This window comes from Coptis chinensis, chromosome 3 (assembly GCF_015680905.1).
Source record: "Coptis chinensis isolate HL-2020 chromosome 3, ASM1568090v1, whole genome shotgun sequence".
In the NCBI taxonomy this organism is placed as follows: domain Eukaryota; kingdom Viridiplantae; phylum Streptophyta; class Magnoliopsida; order Ranunculales; family Ranunculaceae; genus Coptis; species Coptis chinensis.
In genome coordinates, this window is record NC_141458.1 from 117,156,699 (window position 1) to 117,171,727 (window position 15,029).

Below are 15,029 nucleotides of genomic sequence, written 5' to 3' on the forward strand. Positions count from 1 at the left end.
TTACAGACAGAAAATCCCATAATACTATTTGAAAACAAAGATTTGCAATCGGAATCAGAAACAATTAATTGCAGATGGTGGTGACATGATCCGAATATGACGGTACAAAACTAACAAAATCCAACCAATTATATTCTTCTTCGGTAATCTGCAACACCCATTTTATTAAGCAGTAGATCTCAAAATTTAAAGATAAATTTGGTCTAAAACTCCCAAATTCAACTGATTGTAGTCCAAACTTAACAAGAGCAACAAATTTGTGCAAACCCCATCTCTAAATTCTTTCAAAAAATGTATACAAACTCATCTCTTTCCGGTTTCCGGATTGCATTTTTTTTTTTACCTTCATCTTTTGTAGAAGTAGTACTAACTATTTACACCTCAAGAAAACAAAAGGAAAAAGAAAAGATAGAAAGAAACCAAAGCTAGAAATTGGAAAAACTCTTCATATCATCAGTTGTAGTAATCAGGAACAGCAGAAGCAGCCCAAAGACGTTCATTGAAAGATTCTTGCATATCATCAGGAATAAAAGGTGTCCTACAAAGAGGACAAGTACTTTGATCATGATCCATCCAACGGTCTAAACAGATCCGATGGAAAATGTGTCGACAATTTGTTAACCTTCGAATTTCTTCTTTCCCTTCAAACTCATATAGACAAACAGCACAGCTATCTGGTATTAGTGTATCACAACAATCCAAATCTTGATACTTAACAACTGGTAGAAATTCTCTTATAAGAACAGCTGAAACTGAGTGGAACTCAGATACATGAGAGTTGTTGCCATATGTCGTTGATGAAAATGAAGATGAAGAATCAGACCAAGCAATATCTGATTCAAGAAAATCACCAAGACCCAATGCTTGGAATAGCCATGAAATGAGTTTTCTAACGTAACCCAACAAGGACAGTGCGTGTAGTAGTAGTTTTGGAAGGAAAAGCTCAGTGTAACCAACTGGAAAGCCCATTTTTTTTTCTTCTTATCAAGAATGGAAGCAAGAAAGAAAGAGCTAGATGAGAAGAAAGAAGGAAAAGAGACAAGAGAAAATGAAGAGAGAGTGTTGTGTTGTTGTTGGGTTGTTTTGGTTGTGAAGGAGTTGGGTTTTTAAAATCTTGGGTGTGAATTATTTGATTTTAGTAATAAAGCTTAACTTTCACAGGTCATCATCAATCAGCTAGACAAGTCTGACTAGTTTCCTTTACCCAAAAAAAAAAGGTCTGACTAGTTTCTGTATTTGCTTACTTTTTGAGAGAGAGAAAGAAAGAACGAGACGTCTAAAATGTCCGTAATCTTTTGTTACAATGACGGCGAAGGGACGTTTTTAGTTGTAAACTTGTGTAGTTAATGAAGACGGGTCTTTCATTCTGCGGCGCCCGTGTTCAGAAATTAGAATTAACTAGAAGCATCTATTATCTCTACTTTTAATTAATGTAAGGTGGCTAGCTTTGTCTATGTTCAGACTTCAGACATTAGAATTAGAAGCATCCATTTTCTCTTGACCGCTAATAATTTTGTTCTGATTAACACATTCCTTATCCAGATTCCGGTTCCAGAGGAGGCTTGGCGGCTTTATTTTGGAAGCATCTATTGATCTTTGACATAAAATACTTACCTACTAATGACCAATCCAATTCATGTATGATAGAATTAGTTACCAAAAAAAGAAAAAATGTATGATAGATTCACTCGATGTTAAATATAAACCTAAATTTCATGAATAAAAGAACTGATGTGAAAAAAGCGAATCCATACCTCCAATCCTCCATACCTCCATCTGTATATGTTAAAAAGTACATACACCTAAGTTTCAAAGAGTTAAAAGAATTAATGTGATGAAAATGATGCGTGTACTCTGAAAAACTCGTGTATCTAGACACTAGTGATTATGAGATAGTGTACGTCGAAAACCGATGGGTCATCAGGTGATCAGGTCATGGACTTCTCGTGTCTAGGCAGCCGCAAAGGCGGTGGCGAAACAATTGCCTAATTCTAACTCGGTTAAAAAATCGGTGGACAATTAGGCGAGTCTAGACGGTTTTCTCAAGCTGTTTTTTTTTAATGATTAAATATTGAAAATAAAAGACACGTGAAGGCTTAAGATTTGAATGAGTTTAAGAGATTAAAGTCTAATGTAAATTATATGTCTATAATGTAAATTATCAACTTAACAAAACAACTCAGTTTCCTGACTCGCGGCTGGGATTGAGTTTCAGAGAGTATAAATCGAGAGTTGTCATGCCGCCACGTTGAATTAAGAATTAATTAAAGGTCTTAAATTAGGCACGATTGGAATTAAAGTGTTCATTACCTTAATAAAATTTATTAATTATTACTGTTATCCCAAATATCAAAAACCCACCCTTCGTCTCCTCACTCCTAACTACTCTTTCGCTCCTTCAACTCTCTTTCTATCTCTCAAATCAAAGAAAACGGCTTGCAATTAATTAGAAGTTGAACCGAATAGTCATTCTCTCTGTTCACCTTCTCCAGTTCTCCAAACTACTTCCGATCTCTCTCAAACTATGATTCTATTAGAAAGATCAATGTGTTGTCTTCTTCACCCAAAGCCAACGCATGTCGTATACAAGGTAAAGTTTCTATCAACCTTTCTTCTTTTGCTTTGGTTGTTCTTTTCCCCCGAATTTCAAATGGTTTATGTTTTGATTCAATTAAACTATTGGTATTTTATTGGCTGAATTTGGGTCTCACAAAACTATGAAAGAAACTATTTAGTTCAAAGTGTGCGTATCTCGCCGATTTATTTGGTTTTTGTAATTCAAATATTCTGCTAGAAGGAATAAAAGGCTTAAGAGAAAGAAGGGTGTGATTGGGCAAGAGAAGAAAACACCTTATGGTCTCGGTGTTAGTATGGAATCTGGAAAGAAAAGCAATTCGAAAAGGTTTGAGTGTGAGGAAGTCTTTGCCTTCAAACTTCTCTGTAAGTCGATCTGAGACTCCAATTGTTGCTCCGAGATATTCTTTAAGAAGTAGTTGCAAGGAAAATAAGAAGCCCCCTTTGGCAGGAAACTTTGAGAAGTCTTTAATTGATGATGAACATAGTAAGATCACAACAAGGCGAACTCGCAGAATATGATTTTGGGAATGTGTTGTTCTTTTTTTATCAGTATTTTGAGATGTGGGAACTCAACTTTTTGCTGGGATTTTAGTTAATGATTGGCTTATAGTTTTTGATTGGTTATAGAAGAACTTCAAACATGTAAGGTTCTATGCTATATTGCAGTTTGATTTGATCCTTTGTGGATTTGGTTTTTGTTATTCCTTATAGAATGAAATTACAGTCTTAAAAAAAATATTCATTATAAATTTATACAAGAATCAAATAAGTTGAGGGCTATTATTTTTTACTTCTTCATAGTGTAGAACATATTTGTTTGTACAAATAATACAATTTGACATGAATTTGCATCTTTTTGGTGGGCTATTTTTCTCATTTTTGTTATGTTAGGATCATACTCTCAAGAGGAAACTCTAACCATTGATTCCTTCGTATCTAACTCTTAAGGTTTAATGGGAGGAGGTTCATTGATGAGGAAACCATGACCAACAAGGATGTTGTAAGCGGTTCTTCTTATGAGGAGTTGACGTCTAGGTATTGAGGTATGTCCATTTAATTGCACTTGAGATTTTGTAAACCCTTGAAATTGTATCATTTGGGACAAATTATAATCCGCTTTAGTTCTACAATATTTTTTTTCAGTTTCTTCTCGGTTTCAATTGAAGTTAACCAATCTTAGAAACATCATGGATAACCATTTAATATATCTTTGTAATGCACTTTTTTAAGTTCCAGTGGCAACCATGCATATTTTACGGGTTTCAGGTCCTTCTTTATTAATACATTTCAGCTCGACTAACATGGAGTCTCATTATTAGCTAATTAAATATAGCTATATATTTCCAACTAATTACATTGTTTAGTCAAAAATTAATTTTTTGCGAATGGGGTACTTGCTTTGCTACAACATGATTATAACATGATTATGTTGTTCTTGCTATATAATTTTAATTGATGTGGGCTTGCTATTTTAAGTGTATTATATATTTACACATGAATTGTGTGATCCAAGTAAATGCAAAATGATTGATATGCCCTTGATTCAAGTGGCATGATACTGGAATGTTGTAAAGCCTCAACCACAATGGCGTAGGATTAGAAATTAATTGTGAGAATTATGAAAACCATTGAACAATAGAAACGCCTTCAGTTCTCCATTCGAGAGTAGCAGGGGCTAGGAGGTTATACCACTTATAGTTTGCTTTGGGGCTAGATTTTTGTATCATGGTGCTTGAATGGTGGTACCATCATGAGATGGGGTTATTGCTAGAGATTAGACTGTTTTAAAGTGGAACAACTGTTTCACTTTTTATTTTTTTTATTTTTAAGTTTTTAGTTTTTTTTTACTCTTTTTCAGGAATACAACTGTAAAACCTTGACATCCACTTACTTACTTTGACATCCGATTATCAAGAGTGAATCATCATGTATGTTTTATCCAGGGAATCGAAGATATTTCATGTCAAGTAAATTAATGAAAATAATCTATACATAGATTTGTATTGCTTACACGCATTTTTAGTGTATCATGCATGTAACAGGAAAGGGGAGTTAGCATCTAATGTGGCCCTCTATGATGACCTTAGCTAAATAGTGTATGTATGTGTTGGCCTCTATGACTTATCGTTTTGTCAGAAAAGTTATAATATATTTTGTAAGAACTAAGCATTCCACAGGTATCTACGTTTCTATACTATTAGCCTATCGATGAGCTAAATAGCAGGTTTACATTATTTACTGCACTTAAGATTTCAGAAGATTTACATACTACATACTTGAACTATTAATTAGAGTCTAATGTCTGACTTCATAGTTCATACATATACTTATCATGTTGTATGCATATTAGGTAGATTTACCGTAAGGAAATAAGGCATGGAATTTCAATCATTGGTATCTTCATGCTTCAGGGACAAAATTACTAAAAATATAAGCATAAATAATAGTTCAATAATGCACCCACACATTAGAACTACAATATCTTGGTCTGAATGTGTTTTTCCTTTCGAATTCATTGCTTCAACTTGCGACAATCCCATATCCATATTAGTTTGAAATTCAATTAAACTTTAGTTCCATGACTGAAAAAGTTTCTTTCTTTGACGAAATGCACACTCACTCAGGTAGCTTTTAACTTAATGTTGGTAACATCAACCTTTTATGGATAGGATTTGTTTTGTAGCATATGAGGGGGATTTTCAAGTTGGGTTTTAAGGGTGTGGTCTTTACTGGATGGTGAGCAAAGGTAGAATGTCTTGGAATTGCTTTTATGGAGTATTTAGGTATATTTATGTGGGTTTCTAAGATCAGATTTTGGATATTTAGTAGCTCGGTTTCCTGACTCGCGGCTGGGATTCGTTTCCAAGGGGTATAAATCGAGGGTCACAATTGCCTCCACGTGAGATTAGGGCAATAAATCAAATTCTTAAATGTGGAAACCTTAATTTAATTGTGAAAAGCTTCGAAACCTTTTGGGTTCTCCCTCCACCTCTCAGTGCTTCAACCCTCTCAGGTATATACCAGAACTCCTCTCTCCGATCCCCATATCACTACTTCTCTCTCGGGTAATCTCCATCTCTATATGCTCTTTCAATTATATTCTCATGGCTCCCTTCACCTCTCAGTGCTTCAACCCTCTCAGGTATATACCAGAACTCCTCTCTCCGATCCCCATATCGCTACTTCTCTCTCAGGTAATCTCTATCTCTATCTGCTTTTTCAATTATATTCTTATGGCATCATTTTTTTTTTACCATAATCTGAAGACTGAGATGTTGAGATGTTTTTAACTGTTTAAATTAATATATTTTCATTCGGTGTTTTGATTGCAAATGATGTTTTCCAATAGGAATTTTTTTCAAGAGTTTGTATATTTTCTATTGTTTTTTCCAATAGGAATTTTTTCAGATTTTGTATATTTTCTATTGTTAGTTTGTATATTTTCTATTGTTTTCTATGAGTTTTACTGCATATTGTTATTAAACATGTCATTGGCGACTCTCTCACTCTTCCTTTTCACATTGCACTTAGGTACTCTCTCTCTCTCTATTTCACTGTACTTTTTGGTTTTTTAAACAAAAAATTTTCCTGTTTTCTCAAGGTCCATTACTTAGGCAAATAATCAAACGTCTCAACCAAGCTAAAGAGAGTAAGAGCCCATCTAAGGAAGATTAACAAGCCTCCAGTCAAGACAATTCAGGTAGGCCTTTTTTGTTTTTTTTCATTCGTTTTTCTGCTTTGGCTAGAGAGTTGATCAATTTGCTGTTGTTGTAGAGTCCTTATGGCGATATAATAGATTGTGTTCTATCACCTACTTATAATTAATTGTGTTAAATTATTGCAAATAGTTTTCGAGGGCTTCAATCAACAACACTCAGACAACTCAAAAGCGCCAGCTTCCTCTAGCACCTGTTATTCATTAGTATCTGATGGTGTGGCTTAAAGAATTTAAGCTGCATTTTTGAAGTGGAGGTCTGCTAGGGATTGATTTGGGACCAAGATATCTGGATAAAAAGGGGAGATAAGTTTTTGCAAATAGCACTATGATCATCAATGATTTTATAGATCATAATGTTGAACAATTAAAAAGATGTGCACAAACTTACTACAGCAAAAAATGGGACTTTCAAAGGTCCAAAGAGAGGCAAAACTGCAATGTTTAGAAGGCTCTAGGTGAGTTGCATTATCTTTTTGTCTACTCGATTCACAAGAGTGATATAATTGACTGAAGTTATTAAGCTTACATTTTGCTTTTTTAAGTCACACAATGGATTTTGTATGAATCTTTTAACAAACAATCATAGCAGAAGACAGATGTAGGTACAAAATTAGTTTACATGTCCATATGATATTTAGGAAATTGAAGTTTTTATTGTGACCTGTGGAATGTGGTTCCATGGGATGGTTTGGGTGACTAAGGTCTGATGTTTGATTGTTGGTAGCGGGTTGGCCCGATTGTGAGAAGGATCCCTCACATGACAAGTTATATGATAGAAGTTTCGAAGAGAGCCAGAACCGCGTCGTGGGAGGCTTTACGAGTTGCATTACCCTTTCTTCTACATAATTAAGAAGAGTGAAATAATCAATTTAGGCAATTAAGTTATGACATTTTACTTTTTTAAGTTAAAGAATAGTTCTCCTATTAGGGAAGGAGACAGATGTAGGTAAGCAAAACACTTCACACGTCCATATGAGATTTAGGAGATAAAAGTTTTTATTGTGGACCATGGAATGCCTTTCCATGAGACGGTTTGGGTTAAAACGTCTGATGTCCACTGATGGTAGTGGGTGGTTCGTTTGTGTGAATGATCCCTCAAAACATATGATAGAAGGTCCAAAGAGAGCCACAACCGGAACACATAGAAGTCTCTACACGAGTTGCATTATTATCCAGACCACCGCTTTTAAGAACATGCATCTGATATGATGGTCAAGGGTAAATGGTATAGTACCTTTTGCCACTTAATAATGAACAAACCTTTCTTACGTTAAATTGAGGGGTATATAACTGTGTGTTATGCAGTTGTAGTATTATGGAGTTGTAGTAGGAGTTTATGATTCCTTTCTTTAGTAGTCGTTGCATCCTTAGGCTGTGTTGGTGATGCAAATTCTTGAAAAAATGTTGCAAGAGAGTAAGCCATGATCGAGAGGAAAGAGAGACAGAAAAAAAAAAAATCACTCATTGAAAAAACAAGTTACTGGATAAGCATGGTGATGTTGTAGTATGGTTCTTTTGTTTTGCTTTTGTTATTTCCTCCACTTATTTTTTTTATGAAATATGTTTTTCTCTCCATTTTTAAACTGGCATAAACTTATCACCATGTTCTAAATTTCTCATGTAATTATGTATACAAAGTCATATAGTTTGGATGTTATTGTGTTATCTTTGTTTTCTTGCAATTTATGATGTCATTTAAACAAAAAAATTAACTTTGTTGTAACAGACAGATATCTTGAATGAACTGAAACAATGGATCCAAAAAACTCTTCTTTGAATCCGTATGCATCATCTTATATACCACTCTCCAAACGAGGAAAAAGGAGTGAAAACAGCACCCGGCTTATGTGTGTATCCCGGAGACTCTGTTGGTGATGATAAGACTTCTTTGACCAAACATCCCGTAATCCACAAGCGGTGGACAAAGGGAACCTTAATGAAGAATCCGAGATGGATCCGCAATTCTTTCAAAGCAACTATCTTGGGGTATCGATCAGTCCATTGTTGATGTCTACTTTGCAAACGCGGGTGATCCGAAGCCTCCCTTGACATGTTGAAGCAACTTGAGGTTGTTATCTTTACGCACTAATCGCCTTTTTAGTTGAGAGTGGGAACTAGGAAAGGTATCATCAGATCAACTTGCTCATAATCCCCTCAAGTCCCTTAACCACCCTTTGCAGCAAGAAAACATGAATGACAAGAGAAAGAGGAGAAATTAATTGTATATAGAATAAAATAAAGGATGATAATATTTTTAACAGTTTTACTTGGTCAAAATGAAAAAAGAACACTTCATAATTGCTACCTAAAATCTAAATTTTTCTTATTTACTTAAACTTGGAGCTAGAACCAGCAGATCCTTAGAACTGAACCTACAAAGACAAATTTAGATGTTAAATTTATGATATTTGGCATGTGTGATTCGTAACGACCATGTTTGTTTATTGCAAATATGAGTATTGTTCCTCTAGCACCATCTCATGTTGTGCTCGAAGAGAGTCATATCTTCGACCAAGGCTCAGAGAAGCCAGTCTTCATCTAATTTGAACCAACATTCCACTCCAGCTCTGCTACCTAATCTTGAATAGAACATCGAAAGCAGAAGAGGACTCTCACTCACCGTTGCAAACCTCTGTTCTAAAGGACACAGGAAATAGCATTGTTCATGATTTGACGCCAACGCCACTGTATACCATAGTCATGTTTTTGGTTGGGTCATCGTTTACACTGGGGACTCCACTCAAGAAAACGATGTTCTATACAAAGAAAAGGTTATGAATCTTGGCGATTGTTATCCGCAACTCGGTGATAGTAAAAACAACACCTTTACGAATAACCTACTGGTGTGTTTCTCTATATCAAGTGTTTGATCCGTCAAAGAAATGTCAGTTCCACCCAATGCTTATATATAATATATTATTGCTTCAAATGTTAATGTAGTCCCCAGGTCTAAAAGATGTTCTGGAAGCGATAGATGTTCCAACGAAAATGCATATGAAGGAGTGAGGATCTTAAATGAATCAATAAGTTCTGATGAAGACATGGAAACAGATATTTCAATTGGAACAATGACCAATCTGCCGGTAGAACATCATTTCCTAGAAATCTCTATACATCTTTAAAAAAAATAATGCCACACATGTTATATGTTAGTTATTTGTACTGTCATATCGGTATATGCTATGTTTGCTTCTTTTAGTCTTTCTTATATATACTAATTTTTATAACGAGGTGTGTGTAATAGGAATAGTGTTTTTACGTTAGCCCTCTTCCATTGTTCGTCCTCAACCTGACAAATCCTTCCTTTGTATGCATGAATCATGTTCTAATTAACAGGTAGCTTTTGATTTTTCGTGTTGTTCTTTCGCGTTTAAGTTGGTGCGACTGCTTCTTGATGAGCATAGTGAAGTCTTTTTCTTTTTCTTCTTCTTGAAGTTTTAAGTTTTTTGGTCTTTTCTTTTGTTTGTGTGATCTTTCGGCTGTGGGTTTTAAAGGCGGAATACTATGGCTTGAATTGAAGTGGATTTTTGAGGTGGTATAGATCTTCACTGTAAGTTCATTTGTTTCCTTTTATAGTAAAATAGTGTTAATTTGAGCCAAATTTGATAACTTTTGGTTTGATAATTATAGATTTGGGTTGTGTTTGTGTTTGTGACATACTGAAATTCCATGGAAGTGAAACTGAATGTCTCGCGAGGATGATGTTTTATTGTTAGGTGTGTGTGAGTATGATGGTGGTGTTGTGTGGTTTGTGCTGGATGGTGTGTAATTGTGGCGTTGCGTGTGTGGTGCAGTGTGGTGGTACTAGCAGGTGGTAGTAGTTTGGTCAGTGTGTGTGTGTGTGTGAGGTGGTAGGTGGTGTAGTGGTGCTGGTGTCTACTACTTGGTGTAGGTGGTGCTGGTGAGTGGTGATGTGTCTACTACGTAGTGGTGTAGGTGTTGCTGGTGCAGTGGTATAGGTGGTAGCTGGTTTAGTGGTGTAGTGATTGGTGTGTGTGGATCGGTGTCTGCTGCTGCTGCCTCATGCATGCTACCTCCTAATGTTGATGCTGATTATGATGCTGCTGTTGTTACTGATGATGCCTGCTGTGTTGCTTGATATGTGTGATATGCAACTTTTTTTATCACGTTAACTTTTCTGTCCATCATTTCACTATGTAACTATGTTGCTCCCATTAGCTATAGTTAATATTGTTTTATTTTTATTTTTATTCATTTATTTTATATATCATATTTATTCTTTATGCAGAAAATGGGTAGGCTGTCAAACACCTCTAGAGATATAAACAAGACAACCACAACATCTTTTGAAGACATATTCCCAATTTATGCTACTCAAAGCACCTCAAAACATAAAGCTAGCTTTTCTATATCTTTATGACTACATCTACAAGTCACACCTTAAACCAAAACTCAACCTTAGAGAAAACCTTAAAAAAAAGCGGATACTGAATTATATTCGAACTGGGTTGCCAATATAGATTAAGTTGTTGCACATCACGGAGTTATGTCACTTACCACAATTCCTCCATGAATAATTTAGTTGTTATTAAGTTTTCGACTCATTTTGTATTGTATATTTCCCTCTTCATAATGTTACACATTATTATCTTACTTCAAAATGCTTTCAATAATTTGGAACAAAGATGATCCGAGTTACCTACTTTATATCATTCAATCATATTTTCCTTTTTTTGGCGCGCATTATTTAGACTTCATCATCGACTTGGCTTGCTTATTAATTTTTGGTTTCCTTTACGATTAAGGAAATAGACAATACATGTGGAATTTTAAATCACATTATCAATTTTGATTCTTTATGAAATTCGTGCCGAAGGCACGGGCATTAACTAGTCTATTATAACAAAACAAAATGGAAGGCAAATGGTAGTCGGGATCACGCAGGGATCTGTATTAGGATTGTTTTGGGATCGGCTAAAAACATGTGTACGACAAAGATTGTTTTGAAACCCCTTTGAGAATATTCTCAATGAAAATTAAAGTATATTGTTAGTGAGTTAAATGTTACTAAATATTTTTCCACAACTTTATTAGTCATTCAACATACCACATGCAAACGTTTTATTTCTCGAGCCAACTTTTGACTACCCAAGAGACAAGAACCACTAAAGCAGTTCTCTTTATTAATAAGAACTTCAAATCCCATTTTCGTAGCTGCGGGTGTTATTTTTTTAAATTAAAAAGTTTTAAATGAAAATGTTTTTTGACCCATGGGGATTTAATATAAATTTACACTATAAATGTTACCATTTGGTTATTGGGGTTTAAGTTCTGCCAAAGCAAAACGGCTAGATACTTTAATTTATCACTTCCGCTGCATCTACCACTTCATTAGCTTCTTAAATTGTCAACTCGCCTTAATCATTCATTCCAAATTCTCTTATAACTTCTTTACTCCTTTCCATTTGGTATAAATTTCCTTTAAATTGCTTGCTGGAACTTTTTAGAAAAACCTTCAAAATTAAAGGTACGAAATAACATGTCCCTATATATCTTGCTATCTATATTTCTTCAGCGGAATGTCCATATTATATTTAGGGTTAACTAGTATTACCCCCACTAGATGAGCTAATTAGGATTTCCCCCCCACTGGATGGGAAAATAGGGTCTCTCCCCTAAACACACGGTCAACTTGGTTTGACCATTAACTTTCAAGTCAAACAATTGAAAATTACACAAATGCCCTCATTGTTTTCAAAAAAAATATTCAATTTTAATTAGGTGGGGGCATTTATGTTATTTTCAGTTATTTGACTTGAAAGTTAACGGTCAAACCAAGTTGACCGTGTGTTTAGGGGAGACCCATCTAGGGGATCCTAATTGGCCATCTAGGTAAACACTAGTTCACCCTTATATTTAACATCTTTATCATCTAGATAAGAAATTCTGTTTGCCTGCTTTATTGACGTATTTTATCGGTATTTGTTTAAGATTTTTGGTAAAAGCTAGGTGTTTGAACCGTCAGTGATCGACTTCAGTCAGGCATCTCTTCTCCGTCTCTAACCAGCAAAGTCTTAGGTAACTTTTACATTACAGATTACTGATTACGTGTTATTCTTCGTCGGCCACGCTTGACGAAATGAATTTTTGCTTTGTTTCTTACTGTTTTTTTCTTCATGTTGATGTTGTTAGTCCATTTTTTCCATGTCCAGTTTATAATGATCGTCGTCGTGAAACTTTGATCCAGTATACGAGTTCGGTGTTGTGAAGTATCTGTGGAAAATTACTATATGGTAGTTAATGCCACTTTCGTTGAAAATTGATTGATCCAATTTGCTTGACCACTAGGAAGATTTTTTTTTTGTTAGTAATGAGCAAGCACTGAGACAGAGAAAAGTCTCCACGGAGTGTTGTTATGTTTCTACCATTATTTTGGTTAAGGAAAAAGTCATTCTACCGATTGTAATGCTACACTAATCAATGTTATTCTTAATAGGAAAGAACTTATCTTTCCTAATGTTATGATCGAAAAAATTGACTCAGTAAGTATTGCATAGTTGTTTCCCACTATGAGCAATCTAATGAGTATTTGATCATTTTTTATTTTACATTAATGAGAATATCTAATTTTCAGGGTTAGACTTTATAGTATATTTCACAAACCTCAAAATCTTAGCCTCAAATGAATCTTTTCATTGGTAATGTAGCATCTATTTCTTTAAAAAATATTATGGTGTGACATAAATATTTGGTCTAAGTTTTTGATGACTTCAATGTACTATGTTCTTTGGGTATGTATATGATTGGCTTTACAAATCCCCTTCACTTTAGTTGTGTATTTTTCTTAATAACAAATGGAGTTCTATGTTTGAATATAAGTTTGATAAATTTGTTTTATGTTTTTTTCTCCTAAATAAGTATATTGTTGACTATTATTCGATGTGAGCTTCTAATTATATGATTGTAATGAGTTTGAGAAGTTTATTAAATTAGTGGTGATGTTGAGAGCCCCGCATACCCTAGCTACTTTACAAATGTTATGGTTAGTTGTGACTTTCCTTTTTTGTGTTGATGTATAATTGGGTGTGATAAAAGTGATTTAGCAACTTTGATTTTAGGCCTAATTATTCATGTGTTTGAATATGTTCATCTGGGTACATGCATGTAACAATAGTGCCCCATTGTTCATTTTAGGGTTTTTTAAGTCTTGGTCATACTATTTGTTGGTTATTAGGCTTTGGTAAAAAACTTAAATAATAGTCTTTAGTCCTAATTCCGGTACTTGAGTTGACTGACGGGCAACTACCGGAAGTAGGACTAAAGACTAATATTTAAGATTTATATACCAAAGCCAAAATTATGTACTAATAGTAGGACCAACACATTTTAGGTTGACCAACTGCATAAATGATGTTTTCTTGATTGCACACTATAGTTATTTGCTCAGCTATCGATGTGGCAGCATACTTCTTCTGCCAATGAGGCATATTTTATGTATTTCACTGGTTTATTTTTAGTTTGATGACATAAATGTAAATGGGTTAAGCAATTTCATTGGGAACAATATTTCGTATTTTAGTCAATTATTCGTTAACTCTTAGTAATAAACTAAACTTAGATTTCAGTAAGAAACATATATTGTTTACTTACTGAAAAACTCATATTTGAATAAAACTATAGATTTCCTTTGAAAATATGTGTATTAGTTTTGGGTCATTGCAAGCCAACGAGTATATACTGCTAACATGGAGGAATAATTTGCTTACAACTGAAAAAATGAAGAAGTTTCCCAACTTAATTCCCCTAATGTTCTCATTATTATTAATAATTTCGATCTTTGTTAAAGATTGAAGAAATTTAGCCCGTAACATTTTTTAAAAGAAAATTCTTAAGATTTCTTTGTTTAGGCCGAATTTTTCAATTTTTCTTTTCCCTTCATAACTTGGAAGTCATTTCATAAATGAATTCAAGAATTCTACCAAATGCACATCCAATACAAAAGCATTTGCACATGTTAATATGTGTCAGGCCCAAAGAGTGGACTAATAAAAGATATGCTAGCTAGCAGTGTCTTTTGGGGTAATGTTGAAATAGTAGGAAACGTGGTTTCAAAATGAGGCATTAATTTAGATCTTAGCGGTTAATAGAGGAATTAAAATCTTCTTGAAACATGATTTAGGTACAGCTAGTTGGTTGGCTAAAGCTTTTCATCAGTGAACATAGCCTTTAAATGCCTTAATGTTTGGATTTTTTTTCACTATTGTTGTTAAATTTTTAGGTGCGACTTTGGAACCCCTCTTGAAAGTTTTATTTCATTTGTCATTTGAATACCTTAGGATTATAGTTAGAATACATGTACAGTTTCAATCCTTTTGTATATGGGATGATAGATCTTGAAATAATTGTATTGGAATAAAGAAAAGCATTTACATTAAAATGTTTGTGAGGTGTTGCTAATTGCCGATTATTTACATTAAAACATTTATGGGTATTACTGAGTGCCTTGCTTCTGTAATTGGTCTCTGCTCTGTCAGTTTATTCTTTCCAAGACAGATGATTCATTTACATAGTCATAACGTTTTTTTCAATGAAGCATTTATAGACGTTGGATCGGAACATTTGTACTCAATATTTATTTTTTCAAAAATTTTGATTTAAGTTGCGGATAACTTTACCATGTTACATTGCAAATGCCGCAGGTGGGTCTTAGGCCTTAACGGGATCCTTGGGATTAGACATTAGGCTAAACTTTGCATTGGGTGTCAGTTTGTTT

General features: G+C 34.4%; 1 protein-coding gene and 1 long non-coding RNA gene across 3 annotated transcripts; one reads left to right on the top strand and one right to left on the bottom strand.

Annotated features, from left to right (window-relative positions):
* Positions 1 to 256: 256 nt before the first annotated feature.
* Positions 257 to 1,116, bottom strand: LOC147513463 (brassinosteroid-responsive RING protein 1-like). Its single transcript, XM_086596515.1, has one exon. It carries the CDS (start codon positions 967 to 969, stop codon positions 454 to 456), a length of 516 nt encoding a protein of 171 aa, XP_086452641.1. The 5' UTR covers positions 970 to 1,116; the 3' UTR covers positions 257 to 453.
* Positions 1,117 to 4,446: 3,330 nt separating this feature from the next.
* On the top strand, positions 4,447 to 8,124 carry LOC147513464 (uncharacterized). 2 transcript variants are annotated; one of them, XR_015217386.1, is made up of 4 exons: positions 4,447 to 5,771; positions 6,179 to 6,277; positions 6,426 to 6,750; positions 8,022 to 8,124. It is a non-coding gene; the product is annotated as an uncharacterized LOC147513464 (long non-coding RNA). The 2 variants fall into 2 exon arrangements; XR_015217385.1 differs by lacking the exon at positions 8,022 to 8,124 and having other exon boundaries at positions 6,426 to 6,971.
* Positions 8,125 to 15,029: the final 6,905 nt, after the last annotated feature.